This window comes from Bubalus bubalis, chromosome 4 (genome assembly GCF_019923935.1).
Source record: "Bubalus bubalis isolate 160015118507 breed Murrah chromosome 4, NDDB_SH_1, whole genome shotgun sequence".
Classification (NCBI taxonomy): Eukaryota; Metazoa; Chordata; class Mammalia; order Artiodactyla; family Bovidae; genus Bubalus; species Bubalus bubalis.
Window position 1 is genome coordinate 40032231 of NC_059160.1, and position 25298 is coordinate 40057528.

A 25298-nucleotide genomic window follows, 5' to 3' on the forward strand; every position below is an offset into this window, starting at 1 on the left:
AATATTTATATGCCTTTCTAATTCTCCTGAATTTAATGACTTCACAGTTTCACTTTAGTGACAACCTGTTCTCTTTAATAAACTTGTATTTATTTGCAGGCCTCTGTGCAAGCAATACAATAAAGACTTTTAAAACACACTGGAGTGAAAAATCTAACCACTCTCTTACCCACAAAGATTGAAAACGAGCCCATTTTAAGTAAAAACACCATGATCATCATCCAGCTAAGTTCCATAAGGGCAGGGCTTTGTTCACTTCACTATCATATATTTTCAGCACCCAAAACAGTGCCTGATCATAGGAGGCATTTGGTAAATACTGACAGAATGAATGATTCATGACAGATGTCGCAGAGCAGCAGAATAAAGAAGACAGCTCTTGGGCCAAGAAGTCTTTTCAATACCAATCGCAATCACTGTCATTTAAATATCAGGTCTCTATATGAAAAATGACTACATATAGTTATAGAAACAGATGTGAGTTATGAGAATAAGATTTCAGGTAGAATTCACTGAGTTTTCTAAGGTGAAAGGGAAAGGATATTCATATGTGAATGAACTGTATGTAATGAAGAGGGTGGGAGAAGGAAGATTTACATTTCTCACTTCACATGGAGCAACCGAGCAAAAGATGGAATCAACTGAAATTTCATCTGATTCCACAGTGTCTACCCGAAGTCCTAGGTTCACTGCACTTGCCACTTGCTACCTATAAGACAATCACTAAGCTATACAGAAAAACAGACAACTAAATAAATGACTTACAGTACGATTTTCCCCTGGGCTGGGATGGTCCCCCTGTGTTTGGAACTTCTGAATACATTTTATCTGATAGTATGTAGACTAATTTCTGACAGCCTAATGCCATCCATGCAATGCAAATACATACTAGCAAGAAAAAACAAATTCATAAAAACACATTCCTTGCCTGTATACTGCAGGTTCACCAGTTTCAGTGTTTAGAAAGTCACATTCCAGTGTTTAGAAAGTCATAAAGAATAATAATATTTATAATTCTGAACTACTACTAATGATGCTGCTGGCTGCCACACCAAATGGCCACTGTGTGCCAGGCACTTCTTTACAGACTTATTACCTGCTTATTACTATAGCTCTGAGTCCTGATAAGCAACCTGTGTGTAAGATGTTACAATTAGTTCCCCTTTTTGGGAGATGAGAAAACTGATGCTCACAGAGATAAAATAACTTGTCCAGGACCTGGTAAGTGAAGGATTCATGATTTAAACACTATCCACAGAGATCTTCAGAACTAAGATAACATTGCCTCTTTGAGCTTTTATTTTCTTTACCTGATCACTTTCTGAAAAAAGGACAAGAATAGTTTTTAAAATTAATTTTGATACTAATCAAATTTATAGTCAAATACATGATACCTTTCCTTTCCAGAGAAGGAAAATATATGACAAGTTTCCTCTCAAGGAAGGATAATGGTCCTTCTTGCTCACAAACATGTTGACTTAGTAAGATCCTGACCCAGTTCCAGTCGTATTGTGTACTGCTCTCCAAGCATCATTCTTTCTAAATAGGCTGGGGCTCGGAGTTAAAAAAAAGATTTTTTTTTAAAGCATATCACCAAGAGTCTATATTAAAGCTAGTCAGGAGAGGCCTCACTTGTGGACCCATGGATGGCTGCAAGAATCTTCTATCCCTGAGAGCTGAGCAGGGAGGCCAGCTGCACAGAGCATGACATCACTGCCCTGCCTCCTCCCCAAGGCCAAGTTCTCACCTGGGATTCTAGACTTCAGAGCACAGCAACAGGCAAAGCACGGGATTAGTGGCTGTGCAGTTGTAATTCCAATCCTGACTTTACCACTTACCAGCTATGTAAATGTGTTAAATGACCATTTAATCTAAGATCTTCCATTTCCACCTGATAAGCAAACTATAAGATTTACCCTAAACAAATGTTGTGATGGCTGCATGGAATAACACGTGGGAAGGGCTAGCCCACTTCCTGGCACATAGTGATAGATAACAGATGTAAAGCTTTCTTCCCCTCCTGAAGGACCTTCTTCACTGGAGCACTGGAGCTCACATTGTCCTATAAGAAATGACTATTAAATTTTCTGGAATTTTGCAAGCCAGTTATTAAATACAGCCATTATTTAAAATTAAATTATATAACTTATAATAAATTATATGTACATATATTCTATATTTATATCAATTATAATATATATCTTTTATAATAAAATGAATTATATAAGCTTAAATAAATCAAGCTAAAAATAAAGGTAATAAGTACACAAATCATATCATTTCCTAATCAGTTTCCTTCATTTTACTTCTGTCTATGCTCCTGAGATTATTTACATCTACAGTCTATTGGGCAGTAGAAATGTTTCAGGATGGTGGGCTATGGCACACCTCTCCCAACTCCAGTTTCAGCTATGTCATGTTTGTAGCTCCAAATCAGCCAGGGTAGGAGTTACATGGAAATCTGTAAACACAACAACTGGGGATTTACTTTCTTTGGACAGCCAATGATTCAGCATTACCAGCACACCACTGGTATGCGTACTTCATCTTATTCCTTTCTGCTCCTGCACTTACCTCTATATTCTCTACAAGTTATTTACATACATACACACATCTATTAAATTTAAAATAAAATGAAAACCCCACATGCCTGCAGTTAACAGGCATGTTAACTGCCTGTTAACATTTCTTTATTGTCAAATTTACTAAAATGTTCTGCTGCTGCTGCTACTGCTGCTAAGTCACTTCAGTCATGTCCGACTCTGTGTGACCCCATAGACGGCAGCCCACCAGGCTCCCCCGTCCCTGGGATTCTCCAGGCAAGAACACTGGAGTGGGTTGCCATTTCCTTCTCCAAAGCATGAAAGTGAAAAGTGAAAGTGAAGCCGCTCAGTCGTGTCCGACTCTTCACGACCCCATGGACTGCAGCCTACCAGGCTCCTCCGTCCATGGGATTTTCCAGGCAAGAGTACTGGAGTGGGGTGCCATCGCCTTCTCTGACTAAAATGTTCTATTTTTGCTTAATTTCAATACTTTCTTACCATCTACCCATTAATTTATTCATTTCACAAATACTTGCACAACTATAAATAACCAGACACTATAAGAGGATCTGGGGATACAACTGAGAGCAGAAGCCTATACAGTCGGATCTGTATAGAACTCAGTAACTGTATGTACACAGTCCGACTGGTGGAAGTCAGTCACACTGCAGCCTGCCTTCTGTCCCTTCATAGAGTCTCCAATGCTCTATTTATTCTTTTTTCTTCTCCTTTGCCTTAAAAAATTTAGAATTTCCCCAAATGTTTTGCCCTCTTTTCGTTCATGCCTAGTACTAAAGAGTCAAGATTAGTTCAAGGTTTTGACAGTTTATCGCTCTTCTTTCTTGCTCAGGAGTTTCATGCATTTCAGTGATTTTATCCTTTCCCAAACCAACTTTCCCTCTAGCCTTTCCATCTCAGTAACTGACACTACCACCCACCCAGCAGTTGAAGCTAGAAACCCGAACACCCTTGATTCCTGCCGTTCCCTCACCCCTTTACCCTAAATCGGCAAGTCCTGTTAGATCTATATCCAAAACGTCTCCAAAATCCACCTTATGCCTACATCTCAGGCTCCATCACCCTCAGCCAAGACCTCTTTTCTTCCCTCGGTCAGTGTGAAAGTCTCCTTGCTTTACTCTTGCTCCTAAATACTATACTATAAGAAACAAGACTGAACATTTGTAATATAACCACATTAAATAAGCAAATAACAACAAAACCCTCCAAAGTCTCCCCATTCCACTCAGAATAAAATTCAAAGTCGCTCCCATGGCCAAAACATTCTTCATCATCTAGGCCTGCCCACCCCCTGAACTAGCCCCTTCCCATCCCCGCTTGCTAATTATCCCAAGGCCAGAACCCTCTGTGCAGATCTGAGCAGGGTGAGCTTCTCTCATCCACAAGGATTTAGAGACCTTCCCTGACCAATCAATGGGAATTCGCCCCAGCCAGGCTCACCCACCACTCTCCACCACACTGTTCACTCCTTGTTGGTTACTTAGTGTCTGTCTTCTTCTCCTGGAAGGAAAGCTACATAGGGGCAAGGATCTTGTCCTCCTTAAAACCCAGTACAGCCCTGGTGCCTGCCTGGAACATGCCAGGCACATGGCAGACATTCAGTAGATCTTTGTTGATGAATAAATAAGTGGAGTATGATCTAAGAGACAGGTAAAGGCAGGACTAATTGGAAACAAAGACACCTGAAAAGAGGGAGTTGTCTAGGACTGTAGAGAAGAATAAGAATAGCAATCTGCTACTTAAGTGCTAATAGTATGAGTCAAATTTCCATCTTTATTAAATTCTTACTTATCCATGGCTTGAGTTATTTTCAAAGCTCAGTCGTGTCTGACTCTTTGCAACACCATGGACTGTAGCCTACCAGGCTCCTCCGTCCATGGAATTCTCCAGGCAAGAATACTGGAGTGGGTTGCCATTTCCTTCTTTTAGTGACAAGCTAATTTAGTCAAGTACTTGCTCTGATAAATCTATGATAATTTTCATGGCTAGATAAAAAGATTTTTTAAAGGGAAAGAAAATTTTGTACTTTAAAGGAGATCTTCCTGAACCCCCAGAAACATGCCTGAGAGGCAGCGTCCCCTGGGCTACCTCATATACTTGCATTGTAATAAATTCCTATTGAGAGGGTAACAGGCAGGAAGGCTAGGGGTCCCCAGATGGAGGAAATAGGCTGGAAGTGTCAGACATTTTTTAATCTCTCTTAAGTGGCAGGAGGAAACAAACTACAAGTGTCAGATTTTTTTTCCCTTCTCTACACAGAATTAAAAGGAGGTTTCTTTCAAAATTCTGTGTTGTCATGACAACATCTCCTTCCACCTGAACTTAACTTTTCTCAAACTTTGAGCTAACTAATGCAGGTTTGTTTTTTTTTTTTTTTATAGAAATCTTTTTCTTAAGCTATGTTAATGAACAATGTATTTACCTGAAACTCTGTCTTTCCTCAAGTTGGTTTCACCTAAGACTCAGATAATGGCCCAAAAAAGCAGTATGTTTTACTCATACAACTGTTCTCCTAGTCTATGTTAATGAGACTATGTATTTGCTTGGAAACCTGCCTTTCTTCAAGATTCATATCAATCATTTTATGGCCCAGATGACTCACCTTGTGCCAATGCTATCTCAAAATGCATGTTGCGGGTGAGGGGCCTTGTGCCATTCTCAGAGTTATGAGACGTTTCCTTTCTCTAATTGGCAGCCTGCGACTAGGTATATAACTTCCTGTTAAAGGCAAGCAGGGGGACACTCTTTCTGCCCCCTTCTGATGTCTGTGTCAGAAGCTGTCTCTTTTATACTTTAATAAAACTTTAATATACAAAAGCTCTGAGTAATCAAGCCTTGTCACTGGCTCTGGATTGAATTCCTCTCCTCCAGAGGCCATTTTTGAATCCAAGGCCAAAAATGAATCCTGGCATTTTTCACAGCTCAGTAACAACCTTTCATTATCACACACCAAAAGTAGGGAGTCAGGGCAGGGGAAGGCAGAGCTCTCCTCCCAAAGAAAACTGAGGTGCCTGCGCTCTGATGGGCAGGGCTCTTCCCCCAGGGAAACAGCAGAATGCTTGTACTGCTTAATTGAGGCTTCACAGCCTCATCTCTTCTTCCAAATAACAGCAGCCAGCAGGGCTTCTACTTCTTCCAGCTACTCCTTTCTTATCTGATATGACACAGGGAAGGCCAGGGATAGGGAAGAGAAGGAAGGAAGAATGAGGAAGGGAAATGGGGAAGGGAAAAGAAAGGAGGGTAACAGGAGTGGGGGTGTCACAAAGAAATGACTCGGCGCTTCACTTCTCCAGTGATCCCCCTGCAACAGGTGATGCTGGATGGTGAAAACACAAGGTCCAGTACCTCATCAAGGACCACACAGCTCCAGGAGACACAGGGAATCCACTGCTCTTGGGTTCAGATGGCATGGCATGGCAGCCACCCCAAGCTCCTTTGTGAGGGAACCGCTGCTGCTTCCCATTCTCCCGGAGAGGGTGTGCTGTCGGGGAGCTTCCAGGCTGCTGTGGGCTGCGCTGATGGATGACCCCGTTGCTCCTAATTGTGAAGAGGAAACAACGTCAAAAGGAGCAACAAGACCTGCAACAAGGAACAGCATCCCCTATCCCCTCCCCAAGCCCTGTTCCTTGGAAGCAAATATTCATCAATCTTTTAGCTCCTCTGTTTCTGGTATGTATCACAATATTTTAAAAATAACATTAAATAATAATGTTATTTCCAATTTTAGAACTTGTCATATTGGCTCATTACAAGAGAAGATGTATATGCAATCCTCTTATGTGGTCACCAATACACATACAGACACTCTTCACTTCTTATCCTCCTCATACATTTCTCTCATAATAAATATAAGTTGAATTCTCATAACTTAGCTGAAGGGATATTTGGGATTTACATTATTATGATCTTGAAAAATTGTGTTCACAGATGATCCATGCAACATATTCTCATATGTTCTTCCATGAATCCTCTGAGATATATTCCGTAACATTAGCTGGGCAAAAATTTTAAAGTCTGACACTACTCAGGGATGGGAAGAATGTGGAACAAGAGGATTCTCATCCACTGCTGCAGTTATTTCAAGAGAATGGCTCCACATCAATACACTGAATGTGTATCTATCTGTGGGCCCACAACCTCACTTCTGTGGTTATGCCCTGGACAAACCTGCAGGTATGTGCACACAAAATTTGTTTGCAGCATGGTATATAACAACCAAAAAAGGGGAAACAACCTAAATTCAGAATCCAAAAGGATGGATGCGTGCATGCTAAGTCACTTTAGTCCTGTCTGACTCTTTGTGACCCTAAGGATTGTAGCCCACCAGGCTCCTCTGTCCATGGGATTCTCCAGGCAAGAATACCAGAGTGGGTTGCTATGCCCGCCTCCAGGGGATCTTTCCAACCCAGGTATTGAACCCACATCTTTTATGTCTCCTGCATTGGCAAATGGGTTCTCTACCACTGCACCACCTGGGAAGCCCTTATTTTAAATTAGCAGATAAGAATTTCTGGGAAAAGGAGACACAATTTTGTGAGATTCTCAATGAGTTAAGACTCTCCAGTACAGGCAGATCCTCTGAGCTCGTATCCTGCTACTAATGTGAGCCCAGGCTCTGAGCTGCAAATGCCCTGGGAGGTTACTTGCCCCAGCCACATGTGCCCATGGAGGCAGGTGCTCAGGGGTAACCCTGTGAATCTGGAGTTACACAGACAGAGTCTAAATCGGGGATGGGTGACCCTGGAGAGGTTACTTTCTATGCCTGTACTTTCTGCTCTGTGAAACAAGGGTAACAGTTGTTAGTAGTAAGTGACTTCATATCTGTAAATGGCATGGTCCGATTCCTGGAGCATAGCCTTCACTCAAGAGATACTGTTAGTGACCAGGTATCGCCAAGAGAAGACTCTACACATGGACATCACCAGACGGCCAACACTGAAATCAGACTGATTATATTCTTTGCAGCCAAAGATGAAGAAGCTCAATACAGTCAGCAAAACCCAAGACCGGGAGCTGACTGTGGCTCAGATCATGAGCTCCTTATTGCCAAAATCAGACTTAAATTGAAGAAAGTGCAGGAAACCACTAGACCATTCAGGTATGACTTAAATCAAATCCCTTATGATTATACAGTGGAAATGAGAAATAGATTTAAGGGACTAGATCTGAGGGACAGAGTGCCTGATGAACTGTGGACGGAGGTTCGTGACATTGTATAGGAGACAGGGATCAAGACCATCCCCATGGAAAAGAAATGCAAAAAGGCAAAATGGCTGTCTGAGGAGGCCTTATAAATAGCTGTGAAAAGAAGAGAAGCAAAAAGCAAAGACAAAAAGAAAAAAAATATAAGCATCTGAGTGCAGAGTTCCAAAGAATAACAAGAGAGCTAAGAAAGCCTAACTCCGCGATCAATGCAAAGAAATAGAGGAAAACAATAGAATGGGAAAGACTAGAGATCTGTTCAAGAAAATTAGAGATACCAAGGGAACATTTCATGCAAAGATGGGCTCGATAAAGGACAGAAATGGTATGGAACTAACAGAAGCAGAAGATATTAAGAAGAGGTGGCAAGAATACACAGAAGACCTATACAAAAAAGATCTTCACGACTCAGATAATCACGATGGTGTGATCACTCACCTAGAGCCAGATATTCTGGAATGTGAAGTCAAGTGGGCCTTAGGGAGAATCACTACAAACAAAGCTAGTGGAAGTGATGGCATTCCAGTTGAGCTATTTCAAATCCTAATAGATGATGTTGTGAAAGTGCTGAACTCAATATGTTAGCAAATTTGGAAAACTCAGCAGTGACCCCAGGACAGGAAAAGGTCAGTTTTCATTCCAACCCAAAGAAAGGCAATGCCAAAGAATGCTCAAACTATCTCACAATTGCACTCATCTCACACGCTAGTAAAGTAATGCTCAAAATTCTCCAAGCCAGGCTTCAGCAATACATGAACCGTGAACTTCCAGATGTTCAAGCTGGTTTCAGAAAAGACAGAGGAACCAGAGATCAAATTGCCAACATCCACTGGATCATCAAAAAAGCAAGCGAGTTCCAGAAAAATATCTATTTCTGCTTTATTGACTATGCCAAAGCCTTTGACTGCATGGATCACAAGAAACTGTGGAAAATTCTGAAAGAGATGGGCATACCAGACCACCTGACCTGCCTCCTGAGAAATCTGTATGCAGGACAGGAAGCAACAGTTAGAACTGGACATGGAACAATGAACTGGTTCCAAATAGGAAAAGCAGTACATCAAGGCTGTATATTGTCACCCTGCTTATTTAACTTATGTGCAGAGTACATCATGAGAAATGCTGGGCTGGATAAAGCTCAAGCTGGAATCAAGATTGCTGGGAGAAATATCAATAACCTCAGATATGCAGATGACAACACCCTTATGGCAGAAAGTGAAGAAGAACTAAAGAGCCTCTTGATGAAAGTGAAAGAGGAGAGTGAAAAAGTTACCTTAAAGTTCAACATTCAGAAAACAAAGATCATGGCATCTGGTCCCATCACTTCATGGCAAATAGATGGGAAACAGTGGAAACAGTGGATGACTTTATTTTGGGGGGCTCCAAAAGCACTGCAGATGGTGATTGCAGCCATGAAATTAGAAGACGCTTACTCCTTGGAAGGAAAGTTATGACCAACCTAGACAGCATATTCAAAAGCAGAGACATTACTTTGTCAACAAAGGTCCATCTAGTCAAGGCTATGGTTTTTACAGTGGTCACGTATGGATGTGAGAGTTGGACCAGAAAGAAAGCTGAGTGCTGAAGAATTAATGTTTTTGAACTGGGGTGTTGGAGAAGACTCTTGAGAGTCCCTTGGACTACAAGGAGATCCCACCAGTCCATCCTAAAGGAGATCAGTCCTGGGTATTCATTGGAAGGACTGATGTTGAAGCTGAAACTCCAATACTTTGGTCACCTGATGCGAGGAGCTGACTCATTGGAAAAGACCCTGATGCTGGGAAAGATTGAGGACAGGAGGAGAAGGGGACAACAGAGGATGAGATGGTTGGATGGCATCACCGACTCGATGGATATGGGTTTGGGTGAACTCCTGGAGTGGTGATGGACAGGGAGGCCTTGCGTGCTGCGGTTCATGGGGTTGCAAAGAGTTGGAAAGGACTGAGCGATTGAACTGAACTGAATCCTTGTTACCTGTTCTCAATTCCTTTCTACCAAGTTCACAACTGTACCCAGGTCCTCATGTAATTACTTACGTAATGTTTGTCTTCCTCCAGCACTGCTCTTTGCGGGAAGGAATCTTATCTGTCTTATTTGTGGCCAGGCACAAAATGGGAATGCATTAAACAGGTGGATAAAATGATGCAGGAAAGAAAGAACGCCTCCACCTACACAGAGATGCTGGTGGTTGTGAGAGCTAAAAGTTACTAAAACAAAAAAACCCCATAAACTATGAAGTATGCAACTTCCAAGCTACATATCAGCAGTTATTATTTTTTCATAGAACTTTCAGCAGTTTGGTATGGTGAAGGTCAAGAAAATTACTAAAGGACTAAAAGAGACAATTATCCTCTTTGAAAAAAGCCTAGCTCAATAGTGACCAGATGAAGAAGAAAGGACTATAAGCAACCATGTGTTGGTAGTCCTAAGACCAAAGGAGCTAAGACTTCGAGTATAAGTATACACAAAAGAATGCTGCCTGCCATCAAGTTATCAGCCTCTGAAGCTGGCCCCATGGTGTACCCTAAGGGAATTCAGAATGGAGAAAAACAGGATACTGACCCTAGACAGCTGACATGCATATCAAAGGAAAAATTTTAATGAGCCCAGACTCTTGCATCTTTCAATATACTGCAAAGCACTAAATCATTAACTTGAGATGTCTGATTTTTTGTGATTAGCACTCTTTTGATTTCAACTATAGGCTTTTTTCCCCCCAGCAGCACAAACTCATATATCCTAGTTCCTCCCTCACCTCTATGGAACAGTTGCCTTACAGCTATCTGAGGGGCTTTCTCAGGTTATAAGTCCTTAGTAATGGTCCCAAATAAAATGCAATTCTCAACTTTCAAGTTGTGTGGGTGTTTTTTTCAGTCGATATGAGGTGAAAATATCTCTGGACAGGACCAGAGGGGAAGATCTCCCGTCACTTGTCACAGAGCAAAGGCGGTACACACAAAGAGGAGGCAGAAGCAAGTGGAGAGCCAGAGGAGCGGATAGGAAGGCCAGCAATGCAATTACTGCGGTGGGTCAAGAGGACTCTTGTGAGCCAAGCGGAGGTCCTCTGGCTCTCCTGGTTTAAGCTTGGGTCAAAATGATAACTAGGCTCCTTCCTTTTACACGCCTCTGAGATTCGCAGAGACCTAACAGAGTACTAAAATCTATTTAAATTATCTCCAAGTACGCCCAGGCAGGAAAGTGATCAGAATTTAATGACTCATCTCAGCTTGTTGACATGTAATAGCACTGCTCTTATCTTTGTGTCAAGAAGTATAAAGAGGTAGGGAATGGGATAAAAAGGCAGGATTTTTTTTTAAAGATAAAATTTTCTTCCAGACAAGGCCGGAGAATAAATCAGCTGCATTTATTAAAAGTTCAAATGTAAGGACCTTATAATTACTGAAAAATGGGGTTTGCATGTCAAATTGTTAGTAAACCTGAGGAAGAAAATTACAGTATGTGCTTGAACTTTAAAACGCCTTAGTCATTCTTATCATCTATAACCCACAGGACAATATGAAAGTGCCTAAGTTTTTTAAATGAAAACAGGCTACTAAATAAACTTGCTCTTTAACTTGAATATGATATGCAATTAATTATTCCTGTATGGTTTAGACTGGTCTGTTGTAGAATTTCAAAAACACACACCCCCCCCCCCCCCCCCCCCCCCGCCCCATTCAAAATTTAGGTAAATACACCACCCCTCAAGCTAGTAAACAGACTCCAATTTAGCAGTGTTCTTTGAAGGATAGCACTTATGTGAATGCAGAGATTCCAGGCAAGCTGTTAACAAACTGTTACCATTTGTAACTACTCTCCTGTGTGAATCAAGATTTCTCAGTGTTATACAAGCAAAACAATCTAGTGATATAAACTTACAATTAGCATAGGTACTTTTCAATTCCAAATTTGGTGCTAACAAAAACTTTATAATCCTCATTGACACAAGTGTGAAGAGTCTGAACACATACAATGCAACTATCTTAAGGAAATAAGCCTTACTATATTATGGTTGGAGAAGGCGATGGCACCCCACTCCAGTACTCTTGCCTGGAAAATCCCATGGATGGAGGAGCCTGGAAAGCTGCAGTCCATGGGGTCGATGAGGGTCGGACACGACTGAGCGACTTCACTTTCACTTATCACTTTTATGCATTGGAGAAGGAAATGGCAACCCACTCCAGTGTTCTTGCCTGGAGAATCCCAGGGACGGGGGAGCCTGGTGGGCTGCCGTCTATGGGGTCTCACGGAGTCGGACACGACTGAAGCGACTTAGCAGCATATTATGGTCTAAGGTGAGGTTTGTTTTATTTAGTCGCTCTGTCCTGTCTGCTTCTTCTGTGACCCCACAGACTGCAATCCACCAGGCTCCTCTGTCCTTGAGATCTCCCAGGCAAGACTACTAGAATGTGTTGCCATTTCCTTCTCCAGGGGATCTTCCCAACCCAGGGATTGAACCTGCATCTCTTGTGTCTCCAGTGTTGGCAGATGGAGTCTTTACAACTGAGCCACCATGAAAACCCCCAAGATGAGGTTACATTTAACAGAATGTTGTATCTCTATTTTTTAAAGAAAATTTGAAAACTATTGATTTAAGTAATTTTCCTTTGCACATCACGCAGTGCTTGACAGCAAAACTTTGACATGACTTACGATTTATCATGATTGTGGGATAAAGAAAAGAGATCATAAACCAAGCACACGCCGAACACCGTGATGCCTGTCTCTTTCACCAGCATTGCACAGGTCCCCAGAAACAGACTGAGCAGCAGGAAGAAGGGAGAAGCCGTGGGAGGGAAACTTTCCCCAACACAACACTGGTCCACACTCCTGAAAAATAAAGTTGAGATGGTTTTACTCCAAGAAGAAATATGGGTTGCTAAGAAATGCCACCTTTTAAAGGTAAGATCCAACACAGATTTCATTTTATTCTAAGTAGATGAGCAAAGATATCTTTAAGAATACAATTTGCAAAGGTGGGAAAAAGTAAATGACTGACAATGCTGAATTTGGTACTTAGATAAAAGCATATAAGTTATGGTAAAATATGGTATATAACAGAGAAACACTAAAAAGCAATTTAAAATGCTAGTATATAGAGATATACTTAGTGACATGTAAAGATGTTTAGGTGAATATATATTAAGTGAATAATATAAGCCACATGCGGAGAAGGCAATGGCACCCCATTCCAGTACTCTTGCCTGGAAAATCCCATGGACGGAGGAGCCTGATAGGCTGCAGTCCATGGGGTCCCGAAGAGTCGGACACAACTGAGTGTCTTCACTTTCACTTTTCACTTTCATGCATTGGAGAAGGAAATGGCAACCCACTCCAGTATTCTTGCTTGGAGAATCCCAGGGACAGAGGAGCCTAGTGGGCTGCTATCTATGGGGTTGCACAGAGTCGGACACGACTGAAGCGACTTAACAGCAGCAGCAGCAGCAGCAGCAGCATAAGCCACATGCATGAACCCTGGAGCCAGGTTTCCTGGGTTCAGATCACAGCTCTGTTGTTAACTAACAAGGTAACAAGGGGCAGGTCAATGCCTCCCTGTGCCTCATCCTGTGTTTATCATTGTTTTTATTATTATTTTTGTGAAAGTGTTTTATATGTGTCTGTACAAAGAAAACACTGGATAGATACCAAAACACAATCATCATTAATATGATGAAAATACAGATGTTTTCGTCTTTTTCTTTTCTTCTGGCTGATCTGTTTTTTTTTTTAATTGAAGAATAGCGGATTTACAATGTTGTATTAGTTTCTAATCTGTAGTTTTAAGTATATTTTCCATGAGAATATTTAGGGAAAACTTTTTTTTTCCTCAGCATAATTTCCAGCAGGGATTTTCTAAAACCTTCCAGTTGCTGTAAAGTCTTTTTTAACCTTACAAAACAGAATCGGCTCCCCAGCAAGAAACCTCACAGCTCCTTCTGCAGGTGACACACCAATTTGTTCCCTCTCCTTGGTAGGACAATACATCTGCAGTTGTGACGTCTCACCGTTATTGTTATGTCTTGGAACAACTGCCTAAATTATATTCCAAATTTGTAGGAGACAAGCTTTTTCTCCGAAGCTGGTTGACACCTCAAATTACTCAAAGTGCGAATGACCTGCACAACAGAAAGCTGTAGCAATGTGGCTTATTACCACACAGGTATGGATAAGCTGCTGACCCACTCACATTCCCCAGTTTACCACACAGAAAAGGCCTGAGAGATCAAGTTCACACTCAAAAGTGATTGTTAATCTTATTCTAACACCAGAGCAAACAGGAAACAATTGTTGAATTTCGGTTTACATTTTTAATATTTTCACAACACTCATATATAACTAGCAATGCCATGAGGATTTCCCAGGTGGCACAGTGGTAAAGAATCCTCCTGCCAGTGCTGGAGACCCAAGAGACATGGGTTTGATCCTTGGATCGGGAAGATGCCTGGGAGAAAGAAATGGCAACCCACTCCAGTATTCTTGCCTGGAGAATCGCATGGACAGAGGAGCCTGGCAGGCTACAGTCCATGAGGTCACAAAGAATAGGACACGACTGAGCGACTAAGCAAATACTCATGCAATGCAGTGGGAGGCTACAAAGCCAGGATAGAAGCTTGGTCCTGTATTAAGAAAAGGTTTTGCTCTTAAACCAAAACGTTATAAGGTTTAATTCAGTTCATCCTTGATCCAAGGTCTAAGCTAGTTTACAACAAGGATTCTCAGCACAGCTCAGGGAAGATGATTCTTTGTTACAAGGGCTGTCGTACAGGCTTCAGAATCCTTGGCCTCCACTCACATGCCAGGTGAGCAAAAATATCTCCAGACATTGCAAATGTCCCTGGGGACAACATGGACAAATTTCTCCCATATAGAGAACCACTGGTTTAGAACAGTGTTCCTTGCAGTCACTGTGTTTTGTAAGATTATAGGCCAATGAACTGACCCAAAGATCAAGGTTTATAAATCCTTAACTAGGCATCACTCCATGAAGCAGGGCAATGGTTCACTGTCCCCCTTTATCTGGGCCAGCCACTGAGTCATTGCCCCCATTACATTCTTTTCATTTTTTTTTAGATTTTTAAAAAATTTATTTATTTTTAATTTAAGGATAATTGCTTTACAGAATGTTGCTGTTTTCTGTCAAACCTCAACATGAATCAGCCATGCTGCTGCTGCTGCTAAGTCACTTTAGTCATGTCTGACTCTGTGTGACCCCATGGACGGCAGCCCACCAGGCTCCTCTGTCCCTGGGATTCTCCAGGCAAGAACACTGGAGTAGGTTGCCAGTTCCTTCTCCAATGCATGAGAGTGAAAAGTGAAAGTGAAGTCATTCAGTTGTGTCCGACTCCCAGCGACCCCATGGACTGCAGCCTACCAGGCTCCTCCCTCCATGGGATTTTCCAGGCAAGAATACTGGAGTGGGGTGCCCCTCCCTTTTGAACCTCCCTCCCATCTCCCTCCCAACCCCACCCCTATAGGTTGATACAGAATCCCTGTTTGAGTTTCCTGAGCCATACAGCAAATTCCCATTGGCTATCTATTTTACATATGGTAATGTAAGTTTCCATGTTACTCTTTCTATTCAACTCATCCTTTCCTCCCCTCTTCCCATGTCCATAAGTCTATTCTCTATGTCTGTTTCTCCACTGTTGCCCTGTAAATAAATTCTTCAGTACCATTTTTCCAGATTCTGTCTATATGTGTTAGAATACGATATTTATCTCTTTCTGACTCACTTCACTGTGTATAATAGGTTCTAGGTTCATCCACCTCATCAGAACTGACTCAAATGCATTCCTTTTTATGGCTGAGTAATATTCCATTGTATATTACATCCTATTTTTAGCCCACCCCTTTGCCTATGTGGCTATGTCACAACTCAGGTGAGAATCTGATCATCTTGCAGGGAAAGAGGCAATATAATGGGAGATTGTTTTATTGCTTTTCAGTCTCACAAAGCAAGAAGCTTCTGTATTTTGATGAAATGATGTACAAATTAGAAAATCACAGTTGAGAAATAGTACTTTCAATTCAGCCTTGTCATTTTAAGCTTTAAGCTCCTTTAATGAGTATAATAAAGAGGGGGGGGGGAACTAAGACCAAAATGAAAAGGACAAATTAAACAAATCATAGTTAAATAGAAGACAGGACTATACCCAGTATAATTTGGCTCAGAGCTGATTTCAAATTCCATTCTCAGTAAGAGAAATCAAGAAGCTAGAGCTTATCTTCCCAGCACTGGGAGAGCAGTCCTTTTAAGAGGCTATGACATAGTTCAGAATATGGCTGGAAAACAGAACAGCCTAGTCTTTGGTTAAGAGACAGTTTCCTATGCCAAGTCTCCAGGAAGCTCACGGTTATCTCACAGCCAAGAAGCTTCCCTCCCCTCTCAGGAAGGAGCTCAGAAGCTCACACAAACACACACAGCAGAAACTCCCAGGGAAGAGCATGATTGTAAACACAGACAAGGGCATTCTTAGCCATACATACCTATTATAGGAGAGAAAGGCCAAAAGAAACAGAAGGCATGCCAACACATCAGCTCTGCCAACAATTCCAGCCACCTACAAATTTTGAAAAAATAAAAACCTTAGAAAACCACTTTCTCAGAGACCCATAACAGAAATGTATTTGTTTTTAGAGGAATTAAAGAAACAGTAAATTAGAAAACACATTATTCTTCAATTTCTGATATATGACTTCTGGTTATCTTAAACATTTAACAATAATTTTAAAGAAGGAGATAGAGAGGAAGAAAGGGGCAAGATTTTCATGCTTAACTTTATTTTTAACCTTTCTTAACTATAATACAACTCATAATCTATCATAATATAATATTACATATAACATATTTTCAATATCATACATATATTATACTTACAAATATACTATATACATTATAAATTCCTATTTTTATTCAGATGTTCTTACATTATTGTACTTACATATATTTCATTATTTTATTTATATTATAAATTTTAATATAATATGCTATATATGTAAATCATGTTATAAATTATATAATATAAAGTTGTTTATATATTTATATTATAATTTATATGTATATATTATAATTTATATATACTATAATTATGCAACATAGTATACATTATTATAATAAATATCACATTAATAACATATAATAACATTATATACATCATAATATATAATTTTAATTACATCTAAAGATATAAATAATATAACAGAAAGACAATGAAGACTTGTAACTGTTACAAACCTAAGATTACAAGAAGCTAAAAAGAAACAGTGACTAATGACCATGGTTTTAGAAAATACACATCACAATTAAATTATTAAGGTATAAAGTAGCATGAATTACAAACCTACTATCAAATGTTTCAGAAAATAAAAAATATTTCTATATATTGAAGGAGAAAGAGAGCAAGGATGATAAAGCAAATGCTGCAAAAGGTTAAAAACTGGTGCCTCTGGACAAAGAGTAATATGGTCTTTACATTTCTTAGGTTTGAAATTTTGTTTTCAATGTGTTACTTCAGAAAGGGACTGAAATGAAAGACAGGTGGGGGATAGATGCCTATTTATAAATATTTGTATTATTTCACTATTTAAAACATGTGTACATTTCTCTTAACTATTTTAAATCCAAGAAATAAAATTATGAAGGAAAAACTAGGGTATGGTTCAAAGAAAGTTTCAAAGAAAAGCTCACATGGGGAGGAAGAGTTTGCAAGAGAAATAAACAGATTTGACATTCAGGCACAGAAAACAGCTTCACCCAAATCACAGAGGACCTGAAGCCCATGATGTGTTGAAGAATCAATCAACAGTTAATAGCAGAAAATAGATTTCTGGGAAATATACCTATAAATATCCTCAAATAATGAGCAAACTTTGCAGTCATAAAGGAGAGGTGATGACACACGCATGGAGCTAGACCACCCAAGGCTTCAATATAGACTCCTCGTGCCATCTGAGTGAGACTCAACTTTGTCATCTTTAAGTTCTGAGATTTGGTTTTGTTATTTTTAAAATGACTATTACACCCCCTACCTCATGTTACTGCTGTAATAAGTAAAATGATATATTGGGTTGGCCAAAAAGTTCTTTGGGTTTTTAAATGAACTTTTTGGCCAACCCAATATATAAAGTGCCCACTCGGTGTTGATGCCCTCTGTCTTCCTTTTCTCTGCAGAGCAAGGAAAGAAGACTCTTATCACTGAGGTTTTCCTGTGTGATGTATAGAAATCATCTTTTTACATTGAAGTTTACATGTGTGATATTTTATGTTAACTTTACTAGATAATCTAATATATCTATTAGTTAAAATCTAAATAAAAAAATAATTCAATTAAATACCTGCATCAGGATGGATAGTGAGTCACATAATTGAGAAAAATTCTAGTCAAATCCACATCAAGAGAAACCTGGACACGGCCAAAGAATTTCACTGGCAGTATAGAACTGAAAGCTCTTACCTAAAGTGGCTGTTCAGCCACATGCTGTTCATTGATCCCTTAATCTATAAGGAACTTGCGTGCCACGTCAGGAAGAATGCGTGAGGGAAGTAGGCAGTGACAGTGTGGTTTCGCTCAGTGTCAAGGCCTGGCTCAGACTCGCAGTCTGTAAAGCTACAAGTGCACACGATTCACTTCTGAAGTCTAGTTCTGCTCATTCTATTCCACTGCCTCCTAGAGCACTGAGCTCAGCATCACCTGCAAGACTTCTGGAAGGTTAAACAGAGAGCCCAGCTCCCCAGCAACAGAATCCTGGGATGAGGCCAGGCATCTGGGCCCAGAGGGACAGCTGCCACAGCACAACTGCTGATGGCCAACTCAGACACAGCAAGACTCACAAGTCGGTAGTGGGGGTACCAAGCTGGAGCAAGGCAATCACAAGCTGGGTGAGTGAAACCAATGCTGTGAAGGCGTCTGGAGCCCTGCTTCTCGAACTGTAGTCAGTTAGCTCTGCTGGGAAACAGCAGCAACAGCAGCATGTGCCAGCTGGATGTGCCCAGATATAAAGAATGTAGTGTCCCTTGGAGCAGAAGCTCAGAAGGGGTGTTGAAAAGTCAGCGCTAACATCGAGACTCTGCTGCCAGCTCCAAACCCCCACGCAGTCACTGAACCCCTATTCTACATCCTTGTTAAGCTGGGGTCTCTGGGGGCAAGAAGGCTAGTGTCTTAAAAACAAAGTGACTGTCATTAGCTAATATATGTCCAGACCAGCCAAATACTGCAAGTCAATTTGTCAATGTCATCTTGTTCAGTAATTACATGTATCACTCCCTTCAACAAACATTTTCCAAGCGCCTCCTCTTTGCCAGGTATTATGCCAGCTGGAGGGATAAAGCCTGCCCCAAGCAGTTAGTATCTGGTGGGGAGTCAAAAAAGGGTATTAAGAAGTTACAAGGAAACTGCATGCATTGTAAAGGGGAGAAATCACAGAAGACTGAAGGGATTAATTTGGACTGCAGGATCCAGGAAGGCTTCATGGAAATGCTGGTTGTATTCACTGGGACTTACAGGTCAGGCACGGAGGACTTCAGGAAACTCGAGACAGGAAGATGTGAATTCTGGGCCAGAAACGGAATGCAGCTTTCCAGGGAGAGGAAAGAGAGGTCTGTAAGCATGTGGGTGTTTCTGGCTGGGAAGGCATAAAGTGATGAGTGTGTGTGTGTGTGTGTATGGGTGTGTGTTTAGTCGCTCAATCATGTCTGACTCTTTGTGACCCAATGGACTGTAGCCCGCTAGGCTCCTCTGTCCATGGGATTTTCCAGGCAAGAATACTGGAGTGGATTGCCATTTCCTTCTCCAGGGCGTCTTCCTGACCCACCCACGGATCGAATTCACATCTCCTGCATAGCAGGAGGATTTTTACCCACTGAGCCAAGACAAAGTGATGGCAGCATGGATTACTGAAAAGGGGGCAGCAGTGAGCAACAGAAAGCAAAGATGAAATGTTAAGTTGCAGCCCCTTGGGCCTGATTCCACAACAATGCAGGCTGAACCATAGGGTGCTGGGAAGTACAGAAAGGCCGGTCAAAGATATCAATACAGAGATGGACAGCAATTATTTTTGCCCTCAAGCTGCAGGTTTCCATCACCAATTGGGTAGTTGTAACCTGGGAAATGTATTCCTTTAAGAAGTACTTAGACATTTGAAAAACATCAGTGAACCTAATTGAGTTGAATTCAAATAATGTAACGTTCAGCTCTCTTAGCAAGCTTTACAGAATCACAAGTGGAAACTGCCAATTAAGGACTTCATTTGTCCCCAGAACTTGTTACTTCTTGGACTATCACTCATAGGATTTGTACGAAGTATACTATATGTATAAAGTTATTAATTATGTTATCTGCAAAATGAGTTCTCCTGGTATCAGACTGAGCAGGAACACACACTTAACACAGGGCCACAGCTGAAAGCTAGACATGCTGATTAGATCACGACCAATTTTTCCCCGAGTACTCTGTTCCAGCCTTGGAAATGCTCACCCTAACTAACCTTCAACTCCGTGTGTAAGCATTTCCTGTTCTTGTTTTTGATTTGATATATGAGCATTCCTTCAAACAGTAATGTCTCTGTGATGACTTAAGTTTTAATTCTCATAGGAGAATTTCAATGATTTCCCCCATTTTCCTAATTTCTCTACTGATTTTTCTCATGATTCAGAGTTAAGAAAAAACCCATAAATTTCCCAAGAAATATACTGTCAGGAAACCCAAGAATCACAAGGTTTTCAATGAGGAAAGTCTATCTTATTCACTGTATAGCCCTGCATTGATTGTATTACTCAGCCATTAAAAAGAATACATTTGAATCAGTTCTAATGAGGTGGATGAAACTGGAGCCTATTATACAGAGTGAAGTAAGCCAGAAAGAAAAACACCAATACAGTATACTAATGCATACATGTGGAATTTAGAAAGATGGTAACAATAACCCTGTGTACGAGACAGCAAAAGAGACACTGATGTATAGATCAGTCTTATGGACTCTGTGGGAGAGGGAGAAGGTGGGGAGATTTGGGAGAATGGCATTGAAACATGTATAATATCATGTATGAAACGGGTCGCCAGTCCAGGTTCGATGCACGATACTGGATGCTTGGGGCTGGTGCACTGGGATGACCCAGAGGGAGGGTATGGGGAGGGAGGAGGGAAGAGGGTTCAGGATGGGGAACACAAGTATACCTGTGGCGGATTCATTTTGATATTTGGCAAAACTAATACAATATTGTAAAGTTTAAAAATAAAATTAAATTAAAAAAAATAACAAAACAAAAAAAAAGAAAAATTAAGTAAATAAATTAATTTGTTCATCTCTATTTAAGTTGGAAATAATTTTTCCCTTCACTGAAATTCTAGTTTTATTACAACATATTGCTTTGTCTTGTATGTTTTTATGTGTATGCTCTTTGGTTTTCTAGAGGCTTATGAACAAACTGTGGGTAGGGAACCCCACTGCCCATTCACATATCCCCTTGGCACCTGGCACAGGGCCTGTACCAAACAAGTACTCATTAACAATTTGTTGATTATATAATTAAGAAAACAAATCGTTAATCATATCAACATGCTTAAACTAAACCTTCCTCCCCCTCAATTCAAACCTGTTATCCTTCCTGTCATAATTGATGGTCCCATTTTTATTCTTGTTTGACAGAGAGGGGATATATTCTACTAAATCCCTCTTTCACCACACTATGGTCTGTTTTTCTTTTTTTCAATCATTTATCACTGTTTTCATAACGCACATTTCTTTTTTACTATTCCTCTGTCCTCCTTTTTAGAAACCTAAACTAATATCTATACTTAAATAATGGTCTCTAGATTTTACTTTCCAGTATAGTGTATTATGTAGGTCTAATTTCTTTACTTTCTTATGCCTCCCCTATCTCCTTGTAAATGCAAATAGTTTAAAATTTTTCCCCAAATAAATGTCCATCTCTCAGGCTGCTTTGTCCCCATAATTGTGTTACCATGAATTTTTTTTTTTCCCCGATTAGTACGAAAGTTGGTTGAAACTCTTTCTTAAAGGTCATTTTGCTAACAGAATTTTCCCTTTTCCTTAGATTTCAACCTAACTCTATCAGCTCATGATCACACTGAATTTTATGCTCTCCTTTTCTGCAAGCACTGAATCAGGACTGGTCTTATTCTACTCATTTGTTCTTTCCTACACAAATTTTCCCCAAGACCCTCTAAGCATGAATTTTCAAATCTATCTAAGAAACTGTCAGAAACATAATGAAGTCGATGGGCTTAGATTAAAACATTGCCATTGACCCAGTGTCATATGTTCTATATGGCTAGGAGTAGTGGTCCTTGATTATTTCTCTTCATCCAACAATAATATTGAAAATTTATGCATCACTCTTATCTTTTAAAATTCATATCTAAAGTTTTTCATCATAATTTTAAATACTTCAAAGGATTTAACTTCCTGTGCATTTTAGAAATTGATATTTTAAAATAGGCCATAATATTACTGTTTTGAATGTACCAAATGAACCTGAAACATACCACAGCAGTTTGAAGCTCATCATCTTCCATTTACACAAATATGAACAGACTCTTTAAATGACAGACATTTCATGTGCCCTTTCCCCTTGAAATCATGTTCCCATTTTATTTCCGCCTCAGCATTTTTTTCTTAATATGCTATGCAATTACATTTTAAAATGTTCTATTTATCATCTCACTCTATAATAAAAATGTATGTATAATTAGATTAATTTTTTAAAGTGCCTGTGATCAAAAGCACCTAAATTTTCTGAATTTTCAAAATTGTTGAATTTTCAATTTTGTATTATTATTCCAATTAGTATTATTTTCAATTGCTAAATACAGTGTAAGTTAGAAAAAAATGATAAAAATTATTAAATAAAGAATAGTCCTCAATAATATAGGTGTAGGCTTTTTTAATAAATTCAGTTATCTATGACTGAATATTACTTTTTGTTAGAATAAGGAAGCATGAGGCATCAATTCTATTTGTAGCTTTTGTATTTGAACACAGTTCACATAAATAAGGACAGAAGTAACCATGTTACAGCAGTGACAATTCTTTGAACACCCAAGTTATCTGCAAAATCATAGCGATCTATCATCTTGCATAATGTTCAATGATCTATCAGCTGACAGCTCCAGGTTCTCCTTTAACCTGGTTGAAAGCAAATAAATGAAGTGTACCAATCATTAAAGTTACCTGTCATTGGATTCATTTGCTTTCACAGTTTCTCAAAACCAAGGAAAAAAGGCTTGACTGAGACTTTGCAAAGGCTTATTATGTATACTTTACAGCCCTCCACTTACAGGCACCTTGTTCAGTCCAAAATACTCAGAAAGGACTGGGAAAATTACACTTAACAATGTAATTGTTTATAAAAATAATTTTCTTCCTTATCACTCTAAATATACTTGTGTCAAAACCTTGGGCTTACAGATTTAGAATCTTGTTTGTGGCAAATGTCCATCATATGGCCTAACCAGTCCTCATCATCAAACCAATTGGCCAAATCAGACGTCTTGCTTCAGATCAAATGAAAGTATTTTGCATCCCCATGATAAACATCTTGCAGGCCACCTTACCCTACTTCTAATACAGTGCTCCCTTCTTCACAGAAACATGTAAAGACAGAAAAGGACATAAACCTACTTTGGGTTTATGATGCCTTAATTAGAGGAGACTTGGCTGACACCAGTATATCAAATTGTTTCACTGTATGGTGCCATTTGTACCCCTGGGGCATAGTAAGATTCTGATGTATGCAAGACATTCCTTATTTTTTTAATATAAGTAAAAGGCAACTGAAAAGGGAAGAGGGAGAGGAGAATCAACTTGACACTTTTTCCCCAGGTTCTCAGGTCTGGATGTAAATTGTAGTATGTGAACTGTAGGAAAATGCCCGGATACAATCTGTGACTCTTGAGACAATTCTTATAAAACTGTGGTAGGCATGGACTGCTTGGAAAGTCTTCATCCATCCTCAGCAATACATAAAATAAACCAGCTGTGGTCACTGAGATGTGAAGCCAGGCTAGATGACACCATCTTGGTGCATGATTAAGCCCATATTTTAAATAGGACTCCAGATCTATACTTTCTAAACCCATTTCTCATCATCCTCCAAATAACTACAGTTCATACTAAATAACTTGGAAAACTATTGATAAGTCTCGAATGTGTGTTTAATTTGAAGAATGTCAGTTCAACTTTTTATGGTCTTCCCCCAACTCTTGGGCTTCCTAGTGGCTCAGTGGTAAAGAATCCACCTGCCAAGCAGGAGACATGGGTTTGATCCCTGGGTCAGGAAAGTCTCCTAGAGAAGGAAATGGCAACCCACTCCAGTATTCTTGCCTGGGAAATCCCATGGACAAGGAGTCTGGTGGGCTACAGTCCATGGGGTCACCAGAAGTCCAATACAACTTAGTGACTAAACAACTCTGTATCATGAATGTTATAAATATTAAGCAGAGCAAGACTAGGTTAAAAAATCGTAGAGTGGGAACAATAACTCAGCATGCTAAGCATTTCAAAATGCCCCTTGCTGTTTAAAACACATTAGGACTTAAATTTTCCACAAATAAAGAACTGTGGTCATTTATGACTAACCTGTAATAATGACAGTGGTTATTTAGAAAAGCAGTTAAGTCCTGGAGGTGCATTGGCCATTAGAACATTTAAAAAGAAAAGTTGTCAAGCAGAATGATTTATATATAAACACTTCAGTAGAGCTTTAAATTCACATGGTTTTAAGAGGAGAAAAAGATGACTTTTTTGCTTCATTATTTCATTGAGTCTCAATGACACTCACCGCCTCTGTGTGAACAGGATGCACGGCGAAAAGTAATGCTGTAACAAAAGCAAGTCCACGATTCCTGAAGACAGTTTTGTCACAGGTGTACATCAGCACAAGGGTCACGAGGCAGTGTAAAATGACATTTACTGCGTGGAAGTAGAATGGGTCCATGCCAGTCATAAAGATGTTTAGCCTGGGACAACAAATAAAAACCGAATTAGCTACAAACAAAGGTAAGCACAACGAAAGCAAAGGGAATCCATCACTTTAAAAGGTAAGTTATTTAATTATTTTAAATGATTCCACTATCAGTTTACTCTGTATATAAGTTTTTTCCTACCTAAAAAATTATCTATCTGCAGAAATCTTTGTAAATGCAATATGATATTACTTCAGAAAACTTGGTGGCCTCACTGAAAAGGCAGACAGGTGTGGAATGCTTTTCTTCCCTCACTCGCTTTTTTCCCTCACTCCCTGGCTGGTCCAAACACCTCCCAGAACTCTTGCTTCACCAACAGCTGAGTGTTCTTGCTTCTTGCTTCTTCCTAAGCAGCTGAGTGTTCACAGGCAAGTCCTCAGTGCTGTAGGTTGGAGCCATGGTCACCAGCGATGAGAAAGAGACCAAGAAACTGGCACCTATGGTCAAGGGTGGGATAAACCAAGTACGACTGTGTTCTCTCACCCACAGTGCCACCAGGAAGCAAATTTCCAGATTATGTACAAGGAATCATTGTTAATTACCACCCCACAAA

The 25298-nt window shown here is 40.0% G+C and overlaps 1 protein-coding gene across 2 annotated transcripts in view; it reads right to left on the reverse strand.

The window, feature by feature from the left end:
* The window catches only part of TMTC1 (transmembrane O-mannosyltransferase targeting cadherins 1), a 304715-nt gene that overhangs the window by 255358 nt on the left and 24059 nt on the right, over positions 1 to 25298 (reverse strand). For both annotated transcript variants that reach the window (XM_044941304.2, XM_025283452.3), the window contains exons 2-5: positions 24562 to 24739; positions 16251 to 16324; positions 12417 to 12593; positions 5907 to 6098 (exon numbers count right to left, since the gene is read on the reverse strand). In XM_044941304.2, coding sequence (XP_044797239.1) covers positions 5907 to 6098; positions 12417 to 12593; positions 16251 to 16324; positions 24562 to 24739 — 621 coding nt within the window. The remainder of the gene's footprint in view (positions 1 to 5906; positions 6099 to 12416; positions 12594 to 16250; positions 16325 to 24561; positions 24740 to 25298) is intronic.